This window comes from Callithrix jacchus, chromosome 10 (assembly GCF_049354715.1).
Source record: "Callithrix jacchus isolate 240 chromosome 10, calJac240_pri, whole genome shotgun sequence".
Classification (NCBI taxonomy): domain Eukaryota; kingdom Metazoa; phylum Chordata; class Mammalia; order Primates; family Cebidae; genus Callithrix; species Callithrix jacchus.
The window spans coordinates 120,026,106-120,048,833 of NC_133511.1; the positions used below are offsets into that span (position 1 = coordinate 120,026,106).

The window sequence follows — 22,728 nt, forward strand, 5'->3', positions numbered from 1 at the left end:
AGCTAATTTTTTTGTGTTTTTAGTAGAGATGAGGTTTCACCATGTTGGCCAGGTTGGTCTCAAACTCCTGACCTCAGGTGATCTGCCCACCTCGGCCTCCCAAAGTGTTGGGATCACAGGTGTGAGCCACGGTGCCGGGCCCAAACAATGTTTTTAAGCAGCATAGCAGGCACGGTGTTTGCAGTCACAACCCAGGTTCAAATGCTGGCTTGCCCGTTAACTAGCCTCTGTGAGCTTGAGCAAGTTAAACTTTGATTTGTGAGTCTCAAGTTTATGAACAACAACAACAACAAACAAAACAGGAGGCAGACCTAATACACCCTAACGTTATGAGGATTAAATGAGTATTTATATGAAATGTCTGATAAATCCCAGAAGACAAGCGCTCAACTGCAATAATAAATCATAATTTTGTAAGCTTCCCTATTTGTATACTTTTCCTAAGTAAAGGCTACATCACCATCACCCTCTGCCTGTCCTCATAAGCAATCTGACCCCTACCCCTACCCCAAGTACATATGTGAGATTCCAAAAGAACTGAAGGAGAGAAATGAAGGCATGCAGGTTTTTAGAAGAAACCAGCCAACACCAGTTCAAAGAGATACTTTCACTGCTAGCTTTATGTTCCAGAACATAGAGTGAAAAGTGATGATACCTCAGGAAAATTCCCAGTGCCCTTAGAAAGAGCTGACATATGCTCTGCCCTGTAAAGTCCTGCTTATCTGGCTGGGCAAAGAAAAGCGTAGGAGGCTGGGTGCGGTGGCTCATGCCTATAATCCCAGCACTTTGGAGGGCCAAGGTGGGTGGATCACCTGAGATCAGGAGTTCAAGACCAGCCTGGCCAACCTGGGGAAACCCCATCTCTACTAAAAATACAAAAATTAGCTGGGTGTGGTGGCGCGTGCCTAAAATCTCAGCTACTCAGGAGGCTGAGGCAGGAGGATCTCTTGAACCCAGAAGGCAGAAGTTGCAAGTGAGCCAGGATTGCGCCATTGCACTCCAACCTGGGTGAGAAAGCAAGACTGTCTCAAAAAAAGAAAATAAAGAAAAGGTAGGAACTTTCAGCCTGGGCAGAACCTTTATTCTTGTCACCCAGCAGGGGTGATGAGATAAGCCACCAACCTTCTGTGCAGCCATCTAAGGAGGGTAAGAGCAAGCCTAGCATCAGCTCATGCTCCCTTAGATGTTAGTTTTTGGGGCCAGGTATAAAATCTTTAGGTGGCCCCCCACCACTGCTGCTCTGTCTGTCTGCTGTTGGGGAGCCAGGGAGGGGCTGCACCCCTAGGAGGGATCCAGCTTCTGGATCTGGTTTGCTGCGTTTGGCCAGGTCCTCATTGTGAGCTTTGCGGATGTGGCGATAGAGGTCCCCTGACTGTGTGTAGCTGCGCAGGCAATAGCGGCATTCGTAGGGTCGCTCACGTGTGTGCACCGTGGCATGTCGCCGTAGTGTGTAAGAGCATGAGAAGGTCTTCCCACATGTCTTGCAAGTGGGAACATCCTCAGTAAAAACCCCAAAGCTTCCTGGAGCTGCTTCATACTCAGAAGCCAGGTAAAGTGGCTCATGCAGGGATGCAGGTGCAGGCAGGGGTGAGGTCACCAGTCCTCGATGATACTGCCCTGCACCTGGCAGCAGATGGTAGGGTAGATGAGGATCTGGAGGCAGGAAGTGGTCACTTGGCCCCACCTCCTCCAGTCCTGCTGTCCCTGGCTCTTCAAAAGCCTCTGGTTGGGAGGCCTGTCCCCCATACACTGCTCCTCCAGGTGAGAACACTCCCTCAGGACCCTGAGGCTGTTCATCTGACACATCCGTCTCTTCATCAGAGATCACGATAGCTTCAACTTTCACCTGGACCAGCTCAGCCTCAGCTGGGGCTGGAGCCTGGGATGGAACTGGAGCTGAGACAGGGGCTGGGGCTGAGGCTGGGGCTGAAGCTGGGGGATAGAATCCTTGCAGTGGTCCTCCAGGATCCCTTGATTCCACCACCCTCAGACTCTCAGGAGCCACATCAAGAGATGTCAGTGGCTCCAATGAAACTGCTGGGAGGCCAGAAGAGAAGTAGTTTGCTGGAATGGTCTCAGTAGAGCTACTAGGGCTGGCAAGAGAGACATCAGCCACCGCTTGAGGATGTGCCCGTAGATGTGGTGCGTCAACTTCCATGCCAGGCTGTGTAGTATCAGCTCCACTGGACATTGGTGGCTCATCTGGAGGACGGACAATAGGTGATGAAGCAGCAGAACCTCTCCATTCCCCTTTGCCCCAGTGGCCTGATGTCTCACCAGATGCCAACAAGGGCTGGGGGCCACGGGAAGTACTGGACAAAAACTCTAAAGTAGGAGGCTGAGAGTTAGTTTCCTCCTCCTTCTTGGTACTGTCTGCTTCTGCCAGGGCCCGGGCTTGAAGCCGCCGCTTACACACCTTGACGATGTCATTCATGTGCAAGTAGCTGGCAGCTGCGAGCACATCCTCCACAGGGGTATCCCCTCTCAGGGCCAGCTGGCCAGCATACATAAAGTCCAGAAGCAGCCCAAAGGCTGGGGCTGTGACAATTTCATTGTGAATACACACCAGATCCCTCTTGTCCAATTCTCGCTCCTTGTAGAAAAGCTGGAAGAATGGGCTGCAGGAAGCCAGCACAGCCCGATGGGCCAAGAACTGGGTACTACCCACCATCACGGTGCAGTCACAAAGGAAACCCTGGGACCGCTGTTCCCGGAGGCTCTGCAGCAGCTGCTGACTGTGTTCTGGGAACTCCATAGTACCCCACGAAGGAGAGGGGGCCCAAAAAAGGTCCCCACCAGTGGCTCCCTGGGAAAAAAGGAAAGTGGGTTAAGGCAGGTAACCTCCCCAGCAACCGTAACATCAGCCCTTAAGTATCACTTGCATCCCCAAGGCAATCGCTTAAGTTACTGCCCTTCTTTTTCCTAGGTCACACCCAAAGCTCTCCCATTAGCTCCGCCCCCCCGCCTAACCTTAGAACAGGCCCCGCCCCGCCCGATTAGCCCTGCCCCCGGAAGTCCCGCCCCTTGGCCACCCTCCGCTTCCTTGATGCCCACCCGGTAGCTTCCAACGTCTCCACGAAGTAGGGATCTTTTCTGCTCCCAGGCCTTCCCAGGCGATGCCTCTACGCCCCACTTCGGGAACTCCCTAAGCATCTCCCTCACGCATTCCAGTGGCTAAGGACTCCCAGAGTGAGAACTAGCAGAGAAAGCTGATCCCTCACCCACCACCGAGCAGCCACCAAGAGAGCTCCGCCCCTTCCCACCTTCTCATTTTTAATTGGCTTAAGATCGCCCTCCCCTGTCACGGATTGGTCCGCTGTCCACTAACCATTCTACCCCCAACCGCGGTCTCCAATTGGGTGCTCGCCGCCATCGCTTTTACAGTCAGGCGCCGCATTGGGTGGCGCTCCTGTCCTCAACTTTTCCTCCTCGTCCCGCCTTCCTTGCCTCCGAACCCTCAGCATTGGCTGAGCTTCTCTTTCTACCGAATCCCGTAGGCAGGAGGTACGCGGCTACAAGTGGCTGAACGCTGCGCCCTCCCGGCAAGGCCGGAGATCCGGAACCGTGCCCTGTCCGACCTGAGCTGACAGCTGCTGCAGGTTGACCGGGTAAAAGAGAACCAACTAGGCCCGGCGCAGTGCCTCACGCCTGTAATCCCAGGACTTTGGGAGGCGGAGACGGACGGATTACTTGGGGTCAGGACTTCAAGACCAGCCTGGCCAACATGGTGAAACCTCGTCTCTACTAAAAATGCAAAAATTAGCTGGGCGTGGTGGCGCGCGCCTGTAATCCCAACTATTGGCGAGGTTGAGGCAGGAGAATCGCTTGAACCCGGGAGGCAGAAGTGGCAGTGGGTCACAGTCGTGCCACTGCACTGCAGCCTGGGCGACGGAGCAAGACCCTGTCCCCTCTATGACCACACCCCCATCAAAAAAAAGAACCAACTGGTGACTGTGGCCTTTAGCCACAAGTCCCTGAAGTACATTTGTCTCTTGAAGGTCCCTTCCTCTCAAAAATTCCAAGATTGGCCGGGTGCGGTGCCTCACGCCATTAATCCCAGCACTTTGGGAGGCGGAGGCAGGCAGATCACTTGAGGTCAGGAGTTCAAGGCCAGCCTGGGCAACATAGTGAAACGCCTATCTCTAGTAAAAATACAAAAAATCGGCTGCGCATGGTGGCGCGTGCCTGTAATACCAGCTACTCGGGAGGCTGAGGCAAGAGTTCAAAACTCTTGAACCCAGGAGTCACATGTTGGAGTGAGCTGAGATCACGCCACTGCACTGTAGCCTCGGAGACAGAGACACTAGGTCTCACACACACACACACACACAATCCAAGATGCCCTACTGCTCCCCTCCTCCAAGCTAAGATTCCGGGGCTCCTGGTCAGTGATGGTATCAGAGAACTAGCAGCTACCGGGATGGTATCGTGGTGTCCCTAACCTGGACTCTACAGTCAATTTACAGTTGAGAGGATGGACTTTGAGCGTGCTGGGCAAGCACCGGTAGGAAGTGTAGGAATGGGGTCAGGGTCATAAAGTGTCCCAGGATAGGAGAGGAGAAACAAGAATTGTGTCTACCTCTAAAGAAATCTTTTTTTTTTTTTCCTCGAGACGGAGTTTCGCTCTTGCTACCCAGGCTGGAGTGCAATGGCGCGACCTCGGCTCACTGCAACCTCCACCTCCTGGGTTCAGGCAATTCTCCTGCCTCAGCCTCCTGAGTAGCTGGGACTACAGGCACGTGCCACCATGCCCAGCTGATTTTTTGTATTTTTAGTAGAGACGGGGTTTCACAATTTTGACCAGGATGGTCTCGATCTTCTGACCTCATGATCCACCCGCCTCGGCCTCCCAAAGTGCTGGGATTACAGGCATGAGCCACTGCGCCCGGCTAAGAAATCTTTGAGATTTCCTACATAACCAGAGGAAAAGGCTGTAAACTGGGAGTCAGTCATACCTTCCCTGTCTGACCTTCCAAACTGAAGCTGGGGGATAGTGTTACTGGAAGAGTAAACTCGGTGCCTTAATACACCCCCCTTCACCCACCACTCTAAGCATCTCTATTTTATTCTGCAGTCAGGTCCTTCAATCAAATCTAACCAGAATTAGGGAGAGTTCGTTTACAACACACTTGTGCTAGGTACATGCAGGGTATGCTGGCCTCTTCCAGACACTGTTCGTTCTTACAAGCCATACAATATTTACTGTATAGGAATTTAATAAATGGGCTGGGTGAGGCCAGGCGCTGTGGCTCAAGCCTGTAATCCCAGCACTTTGGGAGGCTGAGGGGGGTGGATCACGAGGGCAAGAGATCGAGACCATCCTGGTCAACAAGGTGAAACCCCATCTCTACTAAAAATATAAAAAATTAGCTGGGCATGGTGGTGCGCACCTGTAGTCCCAGCTACTCGGGAGGCTGAGGCAGGAGAATTGCTTGAACCCAGAAAGTGGAGGTTGCGGTGAGCCGAGATCGTGCCATTGCACTCCAGTCTGGGTAACAACAGCGAAACTCCATCTCAAAAAATAAATAAAATAAAATGGGCTGGGTGTCGTGGCCCACGCCTGTAATCCCAACACTTTGGGAGGCCAAGGTGGGCAGAGGTTGGGAGTTTGAGACCAGCCTGACCAACATGAAGAAACCCCATACTAAAAATACCAAATTAACCGGGCGTGGTGGCACATGCCTGTAATCCCAGCTATTTGGGAGGCTGAGGCAGGAGAATTGCTTGAATCCAGGAGGCAGAGGTTGTGGTGAGCCGATATCTTGTCATTGCACTCCAGACTGGGCAACAAAATGGAAACTCCATCTCAAAAAAAAAATTAGCAGGGTGTAATGACACACACCTGTAATCCCAGCTACTCAGGAGGCTGAAGAAGAATCACTTGAACCTGGGAGGTGGAGGTTGCAGTGAGCCGAGATTGTGGCATTGCACTCCTTCCTGAGCAAGGAGAGTGAAATTCTGTCTCAAAAAAAAGAAAAACAAACAAACAAAAAAATAGCTGGGAATGGTGGCACATGCCTGTAGTCCAAGCTACATGAGAGGCTGAAGCAGGAGAATCACTTGAACTCAGGAGGTGGAGGTTGCAGTGAGCTGAGATTACCCCACTGCACTCCAGCCTGGAAGACAGAACAAGACTCCATCTCAAAAAAAAAAAAAAAAAAAAAAAAAAAAAAAAAGTTAAAGGAAGAAAGAGGTTTTTTGTTTTTTGTGTTTTTTTTTTTGAGATGGAGTTTTTCACTCTTGTTACCCAGGCTAGAGTACAATGGCGCAATTTCAGCTCACCGCAACCTCTGCCTCCTGGGTTCAGGCATTTCTCCTGCCTCAGTCTCCTGAGTAGCCGGGATTACAGGCATGTGCCATCATCCCAGCTAATTTTTTGTATTTTTAGTAGAGACGGGGTTTCACCATGTTGACCAGGATGATCTCGATCTCTTGACCTGGTGATCCACTAGCCTTGGCCTCCCAAAGTGCTGAGATTACAGGCGTGAGCCACCGCGCCTGGCCTGTTTTTTTGTATTTTAAAGATGGGGTTTCTCCACGATGGCCAGGCTGGTCTTGAACTCCTGACCTCCGGTGATCCACCCACCTCGGCCTCCCAAAGTGCTAGGATTACAGGCGTGAGCCACCACGCCCGGCTTTATTTATTTATTTTTTTTGAAATGGAATCTCTTGTCCCCCAGGCTGGAGTGCAATGGCATGATCTTGGCTCACTGCAACCTCTGCCTCCAAGGTTGAAGCAATTTTCCTGCATCAGCCTCCTGAGTAGCTGGGGTTACAGGCACTAGCCACCATGCCCAGCTAATTTTTTGTACTTTTTTAGTAGAGACAGGGTTTCACCATGTTGACCAGGATGGTCTTGATCTCTTGACCTCGTGATCCACCCACCTCGGCCTCCCAAAGTGCTGGGATTATAGGCTTGAGCCACCGTGCCCAGCCCCCTTTTTAATTTTTATTTAATTTTTATTTTTTTGCAGCAGAGTCTTGCTCTGTTGCCCAGGCTGGAGTATAGAGGGGTGATCTTGTCTCACCGCAACCTCTGCCTCCTAGATTCAAGCAATTCTCCTGCCTCAACCTCCCAAGTAGCTGGGGCTACAGGTGCCCACCACTGGGCCCAGCTGATTTTTTTGTATTTTCAGTAGAAACATGGTTTCACCATGTTGGCCAGGCTGGTCTTTAACTCCTGACCTCAGGTGATCCACCAGGCATCCCAAAGTGCTGGAGTTATAGGCATGAGCCACCATACCCTGCCCTTTTTACATTTTTATTTCATATATATGTAATAAAAAAAAATTTTTTTTGAGATGGAGTTTCACTCTGTTGCCCAAGTTGGAGTGCAGTGGCACGATCTCAACTCCCTGTAACCTCTACCTTGGGGTTCAAGTGATTCTCTTGCCTCAGCCTCTCCAGTAGGTGGGACTACAGGTGCTCAGCACCATGCCTGGCTAATTTTTGTATTTTTAGTAGAGACATAGTTTCACCATTTTGGCCAGGCTGGTCTCAAATTTCTGACCTCAGGTGATGTACCCACCTCAGCCTCCCAAAGTGTTGGGATTAGAGGCATGAGCCACCACACCTGGCCTCTCTCTATGTATATATATTTAAATAGAGATGGAAAAATAACTATTTATCAAAATCAAAAAATATGTAGTGAGAATAATAGCATTGTTTTACAGGGGGGTTGGGGAAGGACACGGTTTTTCTCTCTTCACACCACCACAACAATCAACACAGAATGCTTCTGTGTGACCAAATGTGTGGGTTTTTTCCCCCCATCCACAAGCAAATATTCAATTCCAGCTGGGTGTCCTGTTTAATGCCAACACTGTTTAAAGGTTTAGGGTGTAGCTCCCAAGACCACTCTCCCCACAGGCCCCCAACTTCTAGTTTCTTTTCTTCTTTTTTCTTTCTTGCTTGCTTTCTTGTTTCTCTCTCTCTCTCTCTGTCTCTCTCTATTTCCTTCTGTCTCCTTTAATTAATTTATTTATTTTTGAGACGGAATCTCTATCACCCAGGCTGGAGTGCAGTGGCACAATCTTGGCTCACTGCAACCTCTGCCACCCAGGTTCAAGCGATTCTCGTGCCTCAGCCTCCTGAGTAGCTGGGATTATAGGTGGCTGCCACTGTGCCCGGCTAATTTTTGGAGACAGATTTTCACTATCTTGGCCAGGCTTGAACTCCTGAACTCATGAACCACCCACCTCAGCCTCCCAAAGTGCTGGGATTACAGGCTTAAGCCACTGCACCTGGCCTTTCTTTTCTTATTTTTCTTTTCTTCTTTCTCTCTCTTGTCTCTCTTTCCCCCTGTCTCCCTCCCTCCCTTTCTCCCTTCCTTCCTTCCTTTTTTTTTTTTTTTTTAACCAAATTATTGTTTACCAGACATGGCCCCTGACTTCTGATGCCACTCGAAAGCCCCTGGTTGTTTTACCTGTGCCTCTGACCAACTGTAAATCTAGGCCCCCACAACTCTATTTGGGCTCAATTAATTTGCTAGAGTGGCTCATACAAATCAGAGAGAAACACTTATGTTTACTGGGTGTTTTTTTTTTTTTTTTTTGCTACAGAGTCTCACTTCCTCACCAGGCTGGCGTGTGGCGGTGCAATCTTGGCTCACTGCAACCTCTATCTCCCAGGTTCAAGCGATTCTCTTGCTTCAGCCTCCAGAGTAGCTGGGACTACAGGCGCATGCCACCATGCCCAGCTAATTTTTGTATTTTTAGTAGAGATGGGATTTCACTATGTTGACCAGGATGGTCTTGATCTCTTGACCTTATGATCTGCCCACCTTGGCCTCCCAAAGTGCTAGGATTACAGGTGTGAGCCACCGCGCCTGTCCACGTTTACTGGTTTATTATAAAAGTTTTACAAAGGATACAGATGAAGAGGTGTCTAGGGTGAGGTATAGGGGAAGTAATTGGAGCTCCCAAGCCCTCTTTGGGTATGTCACCTTCCAGGAACCTCCAGGTGTTCAGCTACATGGAAACTCTAGTCCTTTCAGATTTTTATGGATGCTTCATTATGTAAGCATGATTGCTTAAACCACTGGCCATTGATGGTCAAATAAGCAGTTCAGCACCCCCTCCACTCCCCAGAAGTTGGGGGTGGGCTGAAAGCCCCAACCTTCTAATCATGCCCTACTCTTTCTGGTGACCCACCCCCCTACCCCACCCCCCGCCGGAAGCTACCTAGGGCCTGCCAGCCGTCAGTCAATCATTAGCATACAAAAAAAAAATCACTTTAGAGTTTTAGCAATTGTATGCAAGAAAACGGGGTCAAAGAAATGTATATTTCACAATATCACACTATTTGAATAGAAGACAGCTCAATTCTCCTATCTGCTTCTATTAGTTATTAGAATATATTGTTTTGATTGAAATACAGGAAGAAAATTGGGTCTAACACAGACACGTAACTAGAAGACGATCTCAATAATCCGCTGCAAAGATCTTGACCACACTGTCAGAATTGCTGTTCTGTGCTTTCGGGCTCTGTGTGCACTCACTTTGAGGAGCAGACACAAGTCCTTTTTATTGCTTTGGTGTCTTTTTTTTTTTCTTTTGAGAAGGAGTCTTGACCTGTCACCGGGGCTGGAGTGCAGTGGCACAATCTCAGCTCACTGTAACCTCAGCCACCCTGGTTCAAGTGATTCTCCTACCTCACCTCTGGAGTAGCTGGGATTACAGGGGCGTGCCACCCCACCGCGCCAGACTTATTTTTGTGTTTTTAGTAGAGACGGGGTTTTACCATGTTGGTCAGACTGGTCTCAAACTCCGGACCCCAGGATCCACCCACCTCAGCCTCCCAAAGTGCTGGCCTTACAGGCATGAGCCACCGCTTTGGTGTCTTTTTTATCCAAAGTTTCAGTCTTAGTAGAGTGTACAGTAGTAAAGAATACAACTTTCCCAGGTGTGAGGGCTCACACCTGTAATCCCCACATTTTAGGAGGCCGAAGCAGGAGGATCACTTGAGGCCAGGAGTTCAAGACCAGCCTGGGCAAGAGAATGAGACCCCTGTCTCTGCAAAAAATAAAAAAGTTAACTGGGCATGGTGACCCAGACCTGTACCTTCAGAATTCGATGAGCACTCCAGCCTGGCAGTCTGTGTGACAGAATGAGACCCTTCTTCAAGAAAAAAAAGGAGGCTGGGCGCAGTGGCTCATGCCTGTAATCCCAAGACTACTTTGGGAGTCCAAGGTGGGTGGATTACCTAAGGTCAGGAGTTCAAGACCAGCCTGGCCAAGATGGTGACCCCATCTCCACTAAAATCTAAAAAAAAAAAAAAAAAAAAGAAAAAGAAAAAGGGCCAGGCGCGGTGGCTCACTCCTGTAATTCTGACACTTTGGGAGTCCAAGGAGGGTGGATCACGAGGTCAAGAGAACAAGACCATCCTGGCCAACATGGTGAAACCCTATCTCTACTAAAAATACAAAAATTAGCTGGGTATGGGGGCATGCAACTATAGTTCCAGCTACTGGGGAGGCTAAGACAGGAGAATTGCTTGAACCCAGGAGGTGGAGGTTACAGTGAGCGGAGATCACACCGCTATACTCCGGCATGGCGACAGAGGGAGACTCTGTCTAAAAAAAAAAAAAAAAGAAAGAAAGAAAAAGAAAATAACAAACAAAAGAACACTAGCTTTGGAGCAGGTCAGCTATTCATACCCAAATACCTCCACTTAATCTCTTTGGGTCTCATTTATAAAGGTGGGAATAATAGTGGTATCAGTATCAAGCTAAAATAACGCGCAGGGTCAGAACCTATTAAAAGAGTTTTTTTCAAGTGTGAAGTGTGAGGATGGACCACCTGGAAACACCAACTCTGGAGGAATGGAGTCAGTGTTCTGAAGTAAAAGTTAAGATTTCAGCCAGGCGCGGTGGCTCATACCTGTAATCCCAGCACTTTGGGAGGCCGAGGCTGGTGGATCACGAGGTCAAGAGATCGAGACCATCCTGGTCAACATGGTGAAAACCCGTCTCTATTAAAAATACAAAAAAATTAGCTGGGCATGGTGGCTCGTGCCTGTAATCCCAGCTACTCCGGAGGCTGAGGCAGGAGAATTGCCTGAACCCAGGAGGCGGAGGTTGCGGTGAGCCAAGATCATGCCATTGCACTCCAGCCTGGGTAACAAGAGCAAAACTCCATTTCAAAAAAAAAAAAAAAAAAAAAAAAAAGTTAAGATTTCATTTGTATAGGCAAGGACACAGGAATTTTATCGGGATTACATTTTTCATAGAAGATTGGTACTTAGTGTAGTTACGGCAATTTGGTTGGCTATAGACAATGTTTCTTTTTGGAAAGAGACATGTAACATTTTTTTCCAGAGCATGAAATAGTCATGGATTTTCTGTCATGTAGTCTAAGCAAAGCAGAACAACAAAAGGCAAGTTAATCTATAACAAGGGTCATTCATTAAGGAGGCAGGAGGTTTTTTTTGTCCCTGAGGTCATTTAAGTCTTTCTAGTCAATGTAGAGAACAAGACAAATAAGAAAGTGAGTTGATCTATAATCTGAGAACAGAAATTGTAAACTGTATGTGACTCGAAGTCACATCTCTCTCGAGGCTTAAAGTGGTTTTTGGGATTCCAACAACTTTTTTTTTTTTGAGATGGAGTTGTGCTCTGCCGCCCAGCCTTGAGTGCAGTGGCACAATCTCAGCTCACTGCAACCTCCTCCTCCCAGGCTCAAGCGATTCTCCTTCCTCAACCACCAGAGTAGCTGAGATTACAGGCGCCTGCCACTGCGCCCAGCTAATTTTTTTTTTTTTGAGATGGAGTTTCACTCTTGTTAACCAGGCTGGAGTGCAATGGCGCATTCTCAGCTCACCGCAACCTCTGCCTCCTGGGTTCAAACGATTCTCCTGTCTCAGCCTCCCAAGTAGCTGGGATTACAGGCATGTGCCAACATGCCCGGCTAATTTTTTTTGTATTTAGTAGAGACGGGGTTTCACTATGTTGGCCAGGATGGTCTCGATCTCTTGACCTTGTGATCCACCCGCTTTGGCCTCCCAGAGTGTGCTGGAATTACAGGCGTGAGCCACCGCGCCCAGCCCCCCCCTTTTTTTTCAAGTTGGGGTTTCACCATGATGGTCAGGCTGGTCTTGAACTCCTGACCTCAGGTGATCCACCTGTCTCGGCCTCCCAAAGTGCTAGGATTACAGGCGTGAGCCACCGCGCCCGGACTGATCCCTTCTCTTAGAAAAGAAAAAAGAAAGACAAAGGTCTGGTGTGGTGGCTCATGTCTATAATTCCAACATCTTGGGAGGTTGAAGCGGGAAGATCACTTGAACTCAGGAGTTGGAGACCAGCCTGGGCAACACAGAGACTCGGTCTGTACAAAAAAAAATTTTTAAAAATTAGCTGGGCGTGGTGGCACGCCTGCTGCCCCAACTACTTGGGAGGCTGAGATGGGAGGATCGCTTGGGGCCACGAGTTGGAGGCTCCAGTGAGCTATGATCCCGCTAGTGCACTCCAGCCTGGACAACAGAGACTCTCTCTCTGCCCAGGGCAGTGAAGTACTTGGGCCTCCAACAAACATGTGTAGATATATATTTGCTGAATCGATTTGCTGCACTCTGTTATAGCGCTTGACTTATGGATTCTTTCACTAATTAATCTCGTTATAAGTATTTACTGAGTGGTTGTTATAGTTTGTGCATTAAGAGAATTGCCTTTTGAGGCCCAGGTTGGGCGGGCGAGGGGCGTGGCTTTAGTGGTTCCCGCCCACGACAGCGAGGCCCAATCAAACCCGCGAAGGGGGTGGAGTTCCTCCCTCTGTCGCGGCCGGCCCGGAACTGGGGTTGCTGAGGCTATCTGTGCTTCCGGTGGATTCCCGGAGGCGGCAAGAGGTGTGGATTTAGCCTCGCAGACTGCTCTGGGAAGATGTTCTACCACGTGAGCAGGGCTCAGGGTGGCAGCAAGGGCTGGGTGGGAAGGAGGAGCAAAGCCGGGCGCCGGCGCGAGGGGCCCCTTCTTGCCCGATAACCTCCCAGCGCCTGGCCTGGTCGCCATCCCACTTTTCTCCGCAGATCTCCCTAGAGCACGAAATCCTGCTGCACCCGCGCTACTTCGGCCCCAATTTGCTCAACACGGTGAAGCAGAAGCTTTTCACCGAGGTGGAGGGGACCTGCACCGGGAAGTGAGTGCCGACTTCACCGCGCAGCCAGATCGCACACACGAGGCGCTATACCTGCAACCCCTCCCCAGCTCCTGCTCGTCCTGCCACCCACTCTGGGGACCTCTCTCACTCTCTCAGGCTGCCAGTTGTTTCCTGCTTTGGGTTCCCAGGACTCCCTCTGCAATGCTGGCCGATAAGACTTCCTTCCCTCCGTTGAAATTAATCATTCATTTACTCCTCAAACATGTTAAAAAAATCCTTGCTGTGTGCCAGGACCCGTGTTGGGCCCTGAGAACAAGATAGAATGAGACCAGCCCTCGTGGAGTCCACAGTGTAATTACTGTTCTTGTGTCTGCTCTCCCTCTGTCATTCTGCTGGTTTTCTCTTATCCCCTGTGCCCAGGGACCACACACCATGGGCCTCAATATATATTCTGAATGAATGACCAGAAAAGGCAGATCGAGTTGGGGGAGGAAGGAAGCAGCTTGGGACTTGAACATCTCTGGGCTTTGTGCAGAGGAGCCTCTCCCAGGGTGGTATTAATGACCCAGCCCAGGGCAGTGGAGTTACTTGGGTCTCCAGCATCAGAAAAACCTGGGGTGGTTCTTGAACATGCAAATTCCTGAACCTCATTGTTTCCTACAGAATCAAGATTCTCTGGGGCAGACCTGAGAATCTGCTTATTTTTTCTTTTTTGAGATGGAAGTCTCACTCTCACCCAGGCTAGAGTCCAGTGGCACGATCTCGGCTCACTGCAACTTCTGCCTCCCGGGTTCAAACCATTCTGCCTCAGCCTCCCAAGTAGCTGGGATTACAGATGTGCATAACCACATCCAGCTAATTTTTGTTTTGTTTTTTTTTTCTTGTGATGGAGTTTTGCTCTTGTTACCCAGGCTGTAGTACAATGGTGTGATCTTGGCTCACTGCAACCTCCGCCTCCTGGGTTCAAGCAATTCTCCTGCCTCAACCTCCCGGGTAGCTGGGACTACAGGCACGCGCCACCATGCCCAGCTAATTTTTGTATTTTTAGTAGAGACGGGGTTTCACCATGTTGACCAGGATGGTCTCGATCTCTTGACCTCGTGATCCACCCGCCTCAGCATCCCAAAGTGCTGGGATTATAGGCGTGAGCCACTGTGCCCGGCCTTAAGTTTTGTATTTTTAGTAGAGATGGAGTTTCTCCATGTTGGCCAGGCTGGTCTCAAACTCCTGGCCTCAGGTGATCCACCTGCCTCGGCCTCCCAAAGTGCTGGGGTTACAGACATGAGCCACCGTGCTGGGCCAGAGAGTCTGCATTTTAATAAGATGATTCTCAGGCATCCCAAAGATTGGCCCCTGTTGGCTCAAGGTCTCCAGCCATCTTGGACATTTATTGTGAAATTATCAGAGCAGCATTTGGCCTAATACATACTGATCTGTGTCCTGTCTTCTCTTGGTCATTAAGCTCTGGTAACTGAGGTGCTAGCAACTTGTCCTTTTGTTCTCCTTGACCCTCCTCCCAAAAGCTCAGTGACTTTTACTGCAGAATCTTTAGAGGCTCATGGACACAAAATGCCGTTTGTTTCTCCTCCTCCTTGCAGGTATGGCTTTGTAATCGCTGTAACCACCATTGACAATATCGGTGCTGGTGTGATCCAGCCAGGCCGAGGCTTCGTCCTTTATCCAGTTAAGTACAAGGCCATTGTTTTCCGGCCCTTTAAAGGAGAAGTCGTGGATGCTGTTGTCACGCAGGTCAACAAGGTGAGACCATACATAGGGGAGCCAGTGGGGTAGTCTCTTGGAAGATGTCGTTGGGTCCTGGCTCCACTTGATAACTCTGTGCCTTCAGCTAAGTTACTTTACTTTTTGTTTTTGTTTTTTTTTTTTTTTGAGACAATTTTGCTCTTTAACCCAGAGTACAGTGGCACGATCTTGGCTCACTGCAACCTCTGTCTCCCGGGTTCAAGCGATTCTCCTGCCTCAGCCTCCTGAGTAGTTGGGGCTAAAGGCATGTGCCACCACGGCTGCCTAATTTTTTTTTTTTTATGGTAGAGATGGGGTTTTGCCATGTTGCCCAGGCTGGCCTTGAACCCCTGAGCTCAGTCAGCCCACCTCAGCCTCCCAAAGCACTAGGATTACAGGCGTGAGCCACCATGCCTGGCCAGTAACTTTTACTTCTTGTGCTTCACTTTAAAATTGTATGGCAATCTGGCCCTGTGTGACTCAGAGGGCAAGGGAGTCATTTATAGTCATAACAATAGAAGCCTGCATTGACTGAGTAGTTACTATGGGCCAGGTAATGTGCAGAGACCCACAGTGATTTTACAAGGTGGGTGCTTTTTTACAGAAGTTGAAGCTTAAGTTAAGTGTACTGGTCAAGATCATGTGCCCAACCAGTGTTCAAATCTTTTTTTTTTTTTTTTTTTTTTTTTTTGAGACGGAGTTTTGCTCGTTACCCAGATTGGAGTGCAATGGCATGCTCTTGGCTCACCGCAACCTCTGCCTCCTGGGTTGAAGCAATTCTCCTGCCTCAGCCTCCCGAGTAGCTGGTACTACAGGCGTGTGCCACCATGCCCAGTTAAGTTCTTTTTGTATTAGTAGAAATGGGGTTTTACCATGTTGACCAGGATGGTCTCGATCTCTTGACCTCAGGATCCACCCGCCTCGGCCTCCCAAAGTGTTAGGATTATAGGCATGAGCCACTGCACCTGGCCTTTTTTTTTTTTTGAGAGGTAGTCTTGCTCTGTTGCCCAGGCTGGGTGCATTGGCTCAGTCTCAGCTCACTGCAACCTCTGCCTTCTGGGTTCAAGCGATTCTCCTGCTTCAGCCTCCCAAGTAGCTGGGATTACAGGTGTGTGCCACTACACCCAGCTAATTTTTTGTATTTTTAGTAGAGATGGGGTTTCACTATGTTAGCCAGGATGGACTCGATCTCTTTACCTTGTGATCCACCTGCCTTGGCCTCCCAAAGTGCTGGGATTACAGGTGTGAGCCACTGTACCCAGCCCAGCTCTTCACTACTTTAAAATGAAAGTTTAGGCCAGGCACTAGTACCTCATGCCTGTAATCCCAGCACTTTGGGAGGCTGAGGCAGGCACATCACATGATGTCGGGAGTTCAAGACCAGGCTGGCCAATATGGTGAAACCCTGTCTCTACTAAAAATTCAAAAATTAGCCAGGCATCACATGGTGTGTGTGTGTGTGTGTGTATAGTCCCAGCTACTTGGGAGGCTGAGGCATGAGAATCACTTGAACCTGGGAGGTGGAGGTTGCAGTGAGGTGAGATTGTACCACTGCACTCCAGACTGGATAACAGCGAGATTTTGTCTCAAAGTAAATACATAAATAAATACAAATAAAAGTCTAAAAAAAACAGAGAAAAGGGCTGGGTGCATTGGCTCATAGTTATAATCCCAGGGCTTTAGGAGGCAGAAATGGGAAGATTGCTTGAGCCCAGGAGTTTGAGACCAACCTGGGCAATATAGCAAGACTGTGTCTCTACAAGAAGTTTTTAAAAATTAGCCTAGCATGGGGGTGTGCACCTGTAGTCTCAGCTATTCGGGAGGCTGAGGTGGGAGAATCGCTTGAGCCCGGGAGTTCAAGGTTACAGTGAGTTGTGATCGCACCACTGCTTTCCAGCCTGGGCAACAGAGTGAGACACTGTCTCAAAATTTAAAAAGCAAAAAACAAAAACACAATACTTTAAGTAGCAAAAAAAAAAGCAAGATCACTCATTTTCTTTCTAGGTTGGACTCTTCACAGAAATTGGGCCTATGTCTTGCTTCATCTCTCGACATGTAAGTCTAGGCACACTGGATGGGGCTGAAGAAGAGAGATACCCATTCATTACCATCTGCTGACGCATCCATTGAAAGTGCTAACCCAGTCTCACTTTCCTTTCAGTCCATCCCTTCAGAGATGGAGTTTGATCCTAACTCCAACCCACCATGTTACAAGACAATGGATGAGGTAAGTGGGCAGGAAGAAGTCAGGGAGGAGAGAATCAGCCATCCTCAGTATTGTCCTGGGGATGACTGAGTACAGATGGTCCCCAAATTACCATGGCTTAACTTATGATGTTATGACTTTACAATGGTGCGAAAGTGTTGTGCATTCATATGCCCCCGGACTTACAGTGGAGTCGTTGTGATGTAACCTATCATAAACTGAGGAGCATCTGTATACTATTCCTTCTCTTCCCAGGATATTGTGATTCAGCAGGACGATGAGATCCGCTTAAAGATTGTGGGGACCCGTGTGGACAAGAATGACATTGTGAGTCTTTTCCCTGCCTCTGTGCCTATACCAGGTTGAGCTGAGAGCTGTCGATTCCTTACCACCCGTGGTTTCAGGGGGTCTATGCTCTTCTCCCAGGGAAAAGGGGTGGATAGGCAGAAGGCCTGGGGCTTCAGGGTGGAGGTTGGTTCTGTGCTCACCTTGGCTTCACTTTCTTTTTACCTTCCTTCCTGCAGTTTGCTATTGGCTCCCTGATGGATGATTACTTAGGTGAGTGCCTGATTATATGTGCCAGAGCTACTGCCTGGAGAAGGGGTGTGTAGGTGTGGGGAGTAATATAGGATTTAATGCCCAAATCAGAGAGACAGAAGAAACTTTTATGCTGTCTGCTTGGAAGATCCAGGACATGTGCCTTGGGATGAGAAAGCTGTGGTTGCCCCCAAACTCTGGGTCTAACTGATTTGCTTTTTCTGGTTTCACAGGGCTTGTAAGCTGAGCCTGATGGCCTCCTACCCTTGGTCCTGATCTAGGAAGTGTGATTGTCACACTTACTGTGTTGTCCAGAGGTCCAGTCTGGCTGCTGTTCTGGAGGCAAGGAAGGCACTTCATCCCCGGAAGGTTCTTCTTTTGGCTTAGCTACTGCTTTCTGATTTTTCAGTATGTGTTCTATGTAAAAAAGCCCTTGGTTCTCATGGAAGTGTTACCTTTTTTTTTTTTAAGCAGGAACAATAACTCTTTAAAAAGACTGTGTAGTTGACTGTTTACTAGCCCCTCTTTTCCTTAGACTGATGCCTCTACCAGCCTCAGCCACCCAGGGGATCTGACTAACCCATTTGTCAAGGTTTAACATTGACCTCATTGAAGTCAAGGCTCTGATGTTGGGTCTTTGGCTTTCAGCAAATGATACCATCATTAGTGGCATTCTGAGTCCTGATCCAATTCCAGAGTGTTTGCCCTTCTCCTGCCCTTAAACGTAACCAAGAGAATAACTGAGAAAGAAGGGAGAGGAGACGGCAGACAGGGAGAGATGAACAAGAGGCCAGTAATAACACAGATTGTGGGATCTCAACACAGCCCTTCCTAAGATGGGTATCTAAACAACAGTGTATCACTATTCTAAACTGAACTGAAAACGTAAAAGGACTCAGAATCTAGTTAAGGTAACACAAAAATGTATGAAATACCAACAGGATTAAACAAACATGCCACTTTTCCCTGATACTATACCTCTGCAATACTATTTGTCTACCTTGGAATGCCCGTTCCCAGCTTGTCCTCTTCCTCTCTACCCATCTATGAAATCTCAATTCACTTACGTTTTTTTTCTTTAGCTTTCTTTGACTTCCTTGGGGTATAGAGCTCTGTAGCAGAAAACAAGAAAGCATGGTATTTGCATTAGTAACAGCTGGTTTAAGTCTTAGCTGGACTCAGGAGGTTGAGGCAGGGGAATCGCTTGAACACAGGATGGGGAGGTTGTAGTGAGCTGAGGTCCCTCCACTGCACTGCAGCCTGGGTGACAGAGTGGGGCTCCATCTTAAAAAAAAAAAAAATTTTTTTTTTTTAAAGATGGGGTTTCACCATGATGGCCAGGCTGGTCTTGAACTCCTGACCTCAGGTGATCCACCCACCTCAGCCTCCCAAAGTGCTAGGATTACAGGCGTGAGCCACTGTGCCTGACAAAAAAAAAAAAAAAAAAAAAAAATCTTGGCTGGATGACCTAATGTTTCCCATTATAAAATGGGCACAAAACCCTCCTTGGAGGTTGCTGTATCAGAGATCATATGTTCAGGTGGCTGGCATAGAGCCTCGTCCATGATGGGCACTCAACTGTTAATTATTTTATATATATATATATATATATATATATATATATATTTTTTTTTTTTTTTTTTTTTTGAGACGGAGTTTTGCTCGTTACCCAGGCTGGAGTGCAATGGTGCGATCTCAGCTTATCGCAACCTCCGCCTCCTGGGTTCAGGCAATTCTCCTGCCTCAGCCTGCTGAGTAGCTGGGATTACAAGCACGCACCGCCATGCCCAGCTAATTTTTTGTATTTTTAGTAGAGACGGGGTTTCACCATGTTGACCAGGATGATCTCGATCTCTTGACCTCGTGATCCACCTGCCTCGGCCTCCCAAAGTGCTGGGATTACAGGCTTGAGCCACCGTGCCCGGCAATTATAATAATTTTTATATAATGCATATAGTAATGCATCCCAAAGCTGATACAGTGGTGTGTATCTGTAGTCTCAGCTACTTAGGAGGCTGAGATGGGAGGATCTCTGGAGTCCAGGAGTTCTTTCCGAGTTCTCGAATAGAACCATCCATTTATAAGTGGTGCAGGGGAATAACACCAAGCCTGGAAGGAAGAGACTGATGGACAGAGAAGCAGCTCATGGATCCTGAGCATGTGGGTGCTGGTGAGGATGTAGGGTGTGGCATCGAAAAGGCTGGCACTAATTAAAAAAAAAAAAAAGAAAACATTGGCACTGTGCGGCGGAAGGGAGCAAGTGGGAATGGCCTGGAGATGGTTTCTAGAACTCTTCTGAGCTTTTAAGGTTAGTACTAAGTGAGTTGGAAAGTTATAGCCTCTTAAAGAGGACACAGACTAATAGAGTACCATGTGCTTGCAACATGCTAAATCCTTCACACACATTTCTGAATCTCCACAACAGTTCCATAGAGTTGATTTTGTTATCTTGCTTTGTAGTTGATGAGACAGGTCAGACAGGTGAACTAATGTGCCTAAGGTCACACAGCTAGTGAGCTGTGATTCTTAAAAAAGAGTCTGGGCCTGGGGCAGTGGCTCATACTTGTAATCCCAGCACTTTGAGAGGCCGAGGTGGGCAGATCACTTGAGGTCAGGAGTTTGAGACCAGCCTGGCCAACATGGTAAAAACCCGTCTCTACTACAGATACAAAAATTAGCCAAATGTGGTGGCGTGGGCCTGTAATCCCAGCTACTCAAGAGGCTGAGGCACAAGAATTGCTTGAACGGGGAGGTGGAGGTTGCAGTGAGCCAAGATTGCTCCACTGCATTCCAGTCTGGGCGACCGAGACTGTCTCAAAAAGAAAAAAAAAAAAAAGACCAGGCAATGTGGCTCACGCCTATAATCCCAGCACTTTGGGAGGCTGAGGTGGGTGGATCACAAGGTCAAGAGATCGAGACCATCCTGGTCAACAAGGTGAAACCCCGTCTCTACTAAAAATACAAAAAAATTAGCTTGGCATGGTGGCATGCGCCTGTAGTCCCAGCTACTCGGGAGGGTGAGGCAGGAGAATTGCTTGAACTGAGGAGGCAGAGGTGAGCCGAGATCACGCCATTGTGCTCCAGCCTGGGCAACAAGGGTAAAACTCCGTCTCAAAAAAACTGAAAAAAAAAAACAAAACGCGAGGCAGAGGTTGCAGTGAGCTGAGATCACGCCACAGCACTCCAATCTCGGCCACAGAGCAAGACTCCGTCTCAAAAAGTAAATAAAGTCCAGGCGCAGTGGCTCACACCTGTAATCTTAGCATTTTGGGAAGCCAGGGTGAGTGGATCACCTGAGGTCAGGAGTTCAGGACCAGCCTGGCCATCATAGTGAAACCCCATCTTTAAATAATAATTTTTTAAAAAAAGGAAGAAAAAAGTAAACAAAAATTAAAATTAAAAACAGTCTGACTCCAAAGCCATCATAGTTTCTGCCAGGCACTGGGTGTGTGGAATGAGCTACCTTTCTCTCGTCTGTGGCCATGGGGGTCAGTGCCTTCCCTGGTCCCTGCCTCCGCTCAGATTGGGGGCAAATGAGCGCTAGATGGGTTGGATACAGGTTCACTATCTCTAATAGGTCCCTGGCAGTCCCAGCCTCCCTTCCATCTTCTAGTGTCTCCAAGGTAGTGCTGATGGCTGTCCAGATTAGTAAAACTAAGGAAGGATAAGTGCCGGCAGCCCAAGTCTGGCTGAGCTGACTTCAGACTCAGACCTTAGAGGAGAGCCCCCCTTCTCTTTCCCTTAATGCACAGGTGGGCAGACATTTGAAACCACTTGTAATGTGGTTCTGAATATGACTGGAAGAGACTCAGCAGGGTCACAGGCTCCTCAGGTGGGGTTGTCATGGCAACCATGGTGGCATCCATCTGGCTTTGCCAGTTCGGGTCCCAGAGGATTTTGTTTTCCAGCGGCAGCACCATCTAGCCCTGAGAGCGGGGGAGAGGATGTGTATATATATTCATGCTCTCTTAGTTCACCCTGTGTGAACTACCCCATCTTGGGTGAACCTAACAATTCACTGCATGCCTGGTGACGTATGAGGGAAACAAAGTTTAACCCCCAACTCGGCCAGGGACTCTCACAAACATTAATCTACTACAACCCTGTGAAGTGGGCATTATTACTCCATATTAGGTAATTTGCCCAAAGGCAGTGTCAGAATTATTTATTTATTTATTTATTTATGTTTTGAGACGGAGTTTCGCTCTTGTTACCCAGACTAGAGTGCAATGGCACGATCTCGGCTCACCGCAACCTCCACCTTCTGGGTTCAAGCAGTTCTCCCTCAGCCTCCTGAGTCGCTGGGACTATAGGCGCGCACCACCATGCCCAGCTAATTAGCTCTACTAATTCTTAGTAGAGACGGGGTTTCACCTTGTTGACCAGGATGGTCTCGATCTCTTGACCTCGTGATCCACCCACCTCGGCCTCCCAAAGTGCTGGGATTATAGCCGTGAGCCACTGCGCCCGGCCAGAATTATTTATTTTTATACTTTTCTTGTTTTTTCACCATGTTGGCCAAGAGGCAGTGTCAGAATTTTAACCCAGTTCTGTCTGATTCCAAATACCATCCTTTACTCGCTAAGCCCGCTGCTTACCAATTGAGAACGGCCCAAGTCGCTGCTATCGCAGTGGGAGTTGGAAAAAGAGAGCTGTCAGTGTGCGTGTGCAACGGTCTTGCAAGGGGAGGTAGGCCAGGGCTTATATTTGGCTCACAGGCATGGAAAGAATGCGAAGTAGGTGCAGAAAGAGCAGAACCCTGGAGTCCGGAGCTTGCACGGGGTGTTCGGCGCGGTCAGAAGTCCCCTCTGTCTGCAGAGATCACCTACTGAGAGCCCCTTCTATCCCTCCAGGAAGGGGAAGTGGCAGGTGATGTTGGGCAGGAAAACTCAGCCGGACATCAAAATTTAAAGCTTTGCTGCAGCTGCAAAAATGCAAGTGCTCAGAAACTCGGGAGCAAACAAGACCAAGAAAATGGGGACGCTGTCCTCGAGACTGTTTATTTCCTCGCTACTATTGTGGCGAATAAAAAATAAAATTAAAAAACAGGATATACTTATTAAACGTGCGTCAGAACATAATACACACCTACTCCCAAACCTAGCAAGAGTGGTTGCTTTTAGAAGGGCGACTCTTCAGTATCACGTGACCGCC

At 48.6% G+C, this 22,728-nt stretch overlaps 2 protein-coding genes across 6 annotated transcripts; one reads left to right on the forward strand and one right to left on the reverse strand.

The window, feature by feature from the left end:
* Positions 1 to 602: 602 nt before the first annotated feature.
* ZBTB3 (zinc finger and BTB domain containing 3) lies at positions 603 to 22,670 on the reverse strand. Of its 4 annotated transcripts, XM_035263011.3 has the most exons (3): positions 22,173 to 22,670; positions 18,642 to 18,686; positions 603 to 2,806 (listed from the first exon to the last, which is right to left on the reverse strand). In XM_035263011.3, the coding sequence occupies exon 3, from the start codon at positions 2,753 to 2,755 to the stop codon at positions 1,187 to 1,189; it is 1,569 nt and encodes a 522-aa protein (XP_035118902.1). In that variant the 5' UTR covers positions 2,756 to 2,806; positions 18,642 to 18,686; positions 22,173 to 22,670; the 3' UTR covers positions 603 to 1,186. The 4 variants fall into 4 exon arrangements, with proteins under 4 accessions (XP_035118902.1, XP_035118904.1, XP_035118903.1 ...); XM_035263013.3 differs by lacking the exons at positions 18,642 to 18,686; positions 22,173 to 22,670 and adding an exon at positions 3,226 to 3,251; XM_035263012.3 differs by lacking the exons at positions 18,642 to 18,686; positions 22,173 to 22,670 and adding an exon at positions 3,222 to 3,251.
* Positions 12,804 to 18,070, forward strand: POLR2G (RNA polymerase II subunit G). Of its 2 annotated transcripts, none has more exons than XM_017978212.4 (8): positions 12,804 to 12,886; positions 13,021 to 13,442; positions 14,690 to 14,849; positions 16,836 to 16,886; positions 16,993 to 17,058; positions 17,293 to 17,364; positions 17,562 to 17,595; positions 17,808 to 18,070. In XM_017978212.4, exons 2-8 carry the CDS (start codon positions 13,414 to 13,416, stop codon positions 17,819 to 17,821), a joined length of 426 nt encoding a protein of 141 aa, XP_017833701.1. In that variant the 5' UTR covers positions 12,804 to 12,886; positions 13,021 to 13,413; the 3' UTR covers positions 17,822 to 18,070. The 2 variants fall into 2 exon arrangements, with proteins under 2 accessions (XP_017833701.1, XP_002755481.1); XM_002755435.7 differs by having other exon boundaries at positions 13,021 to 13,130.
* Positions 22,671 to 22,728: the final 58 nt, after the last annotated feature.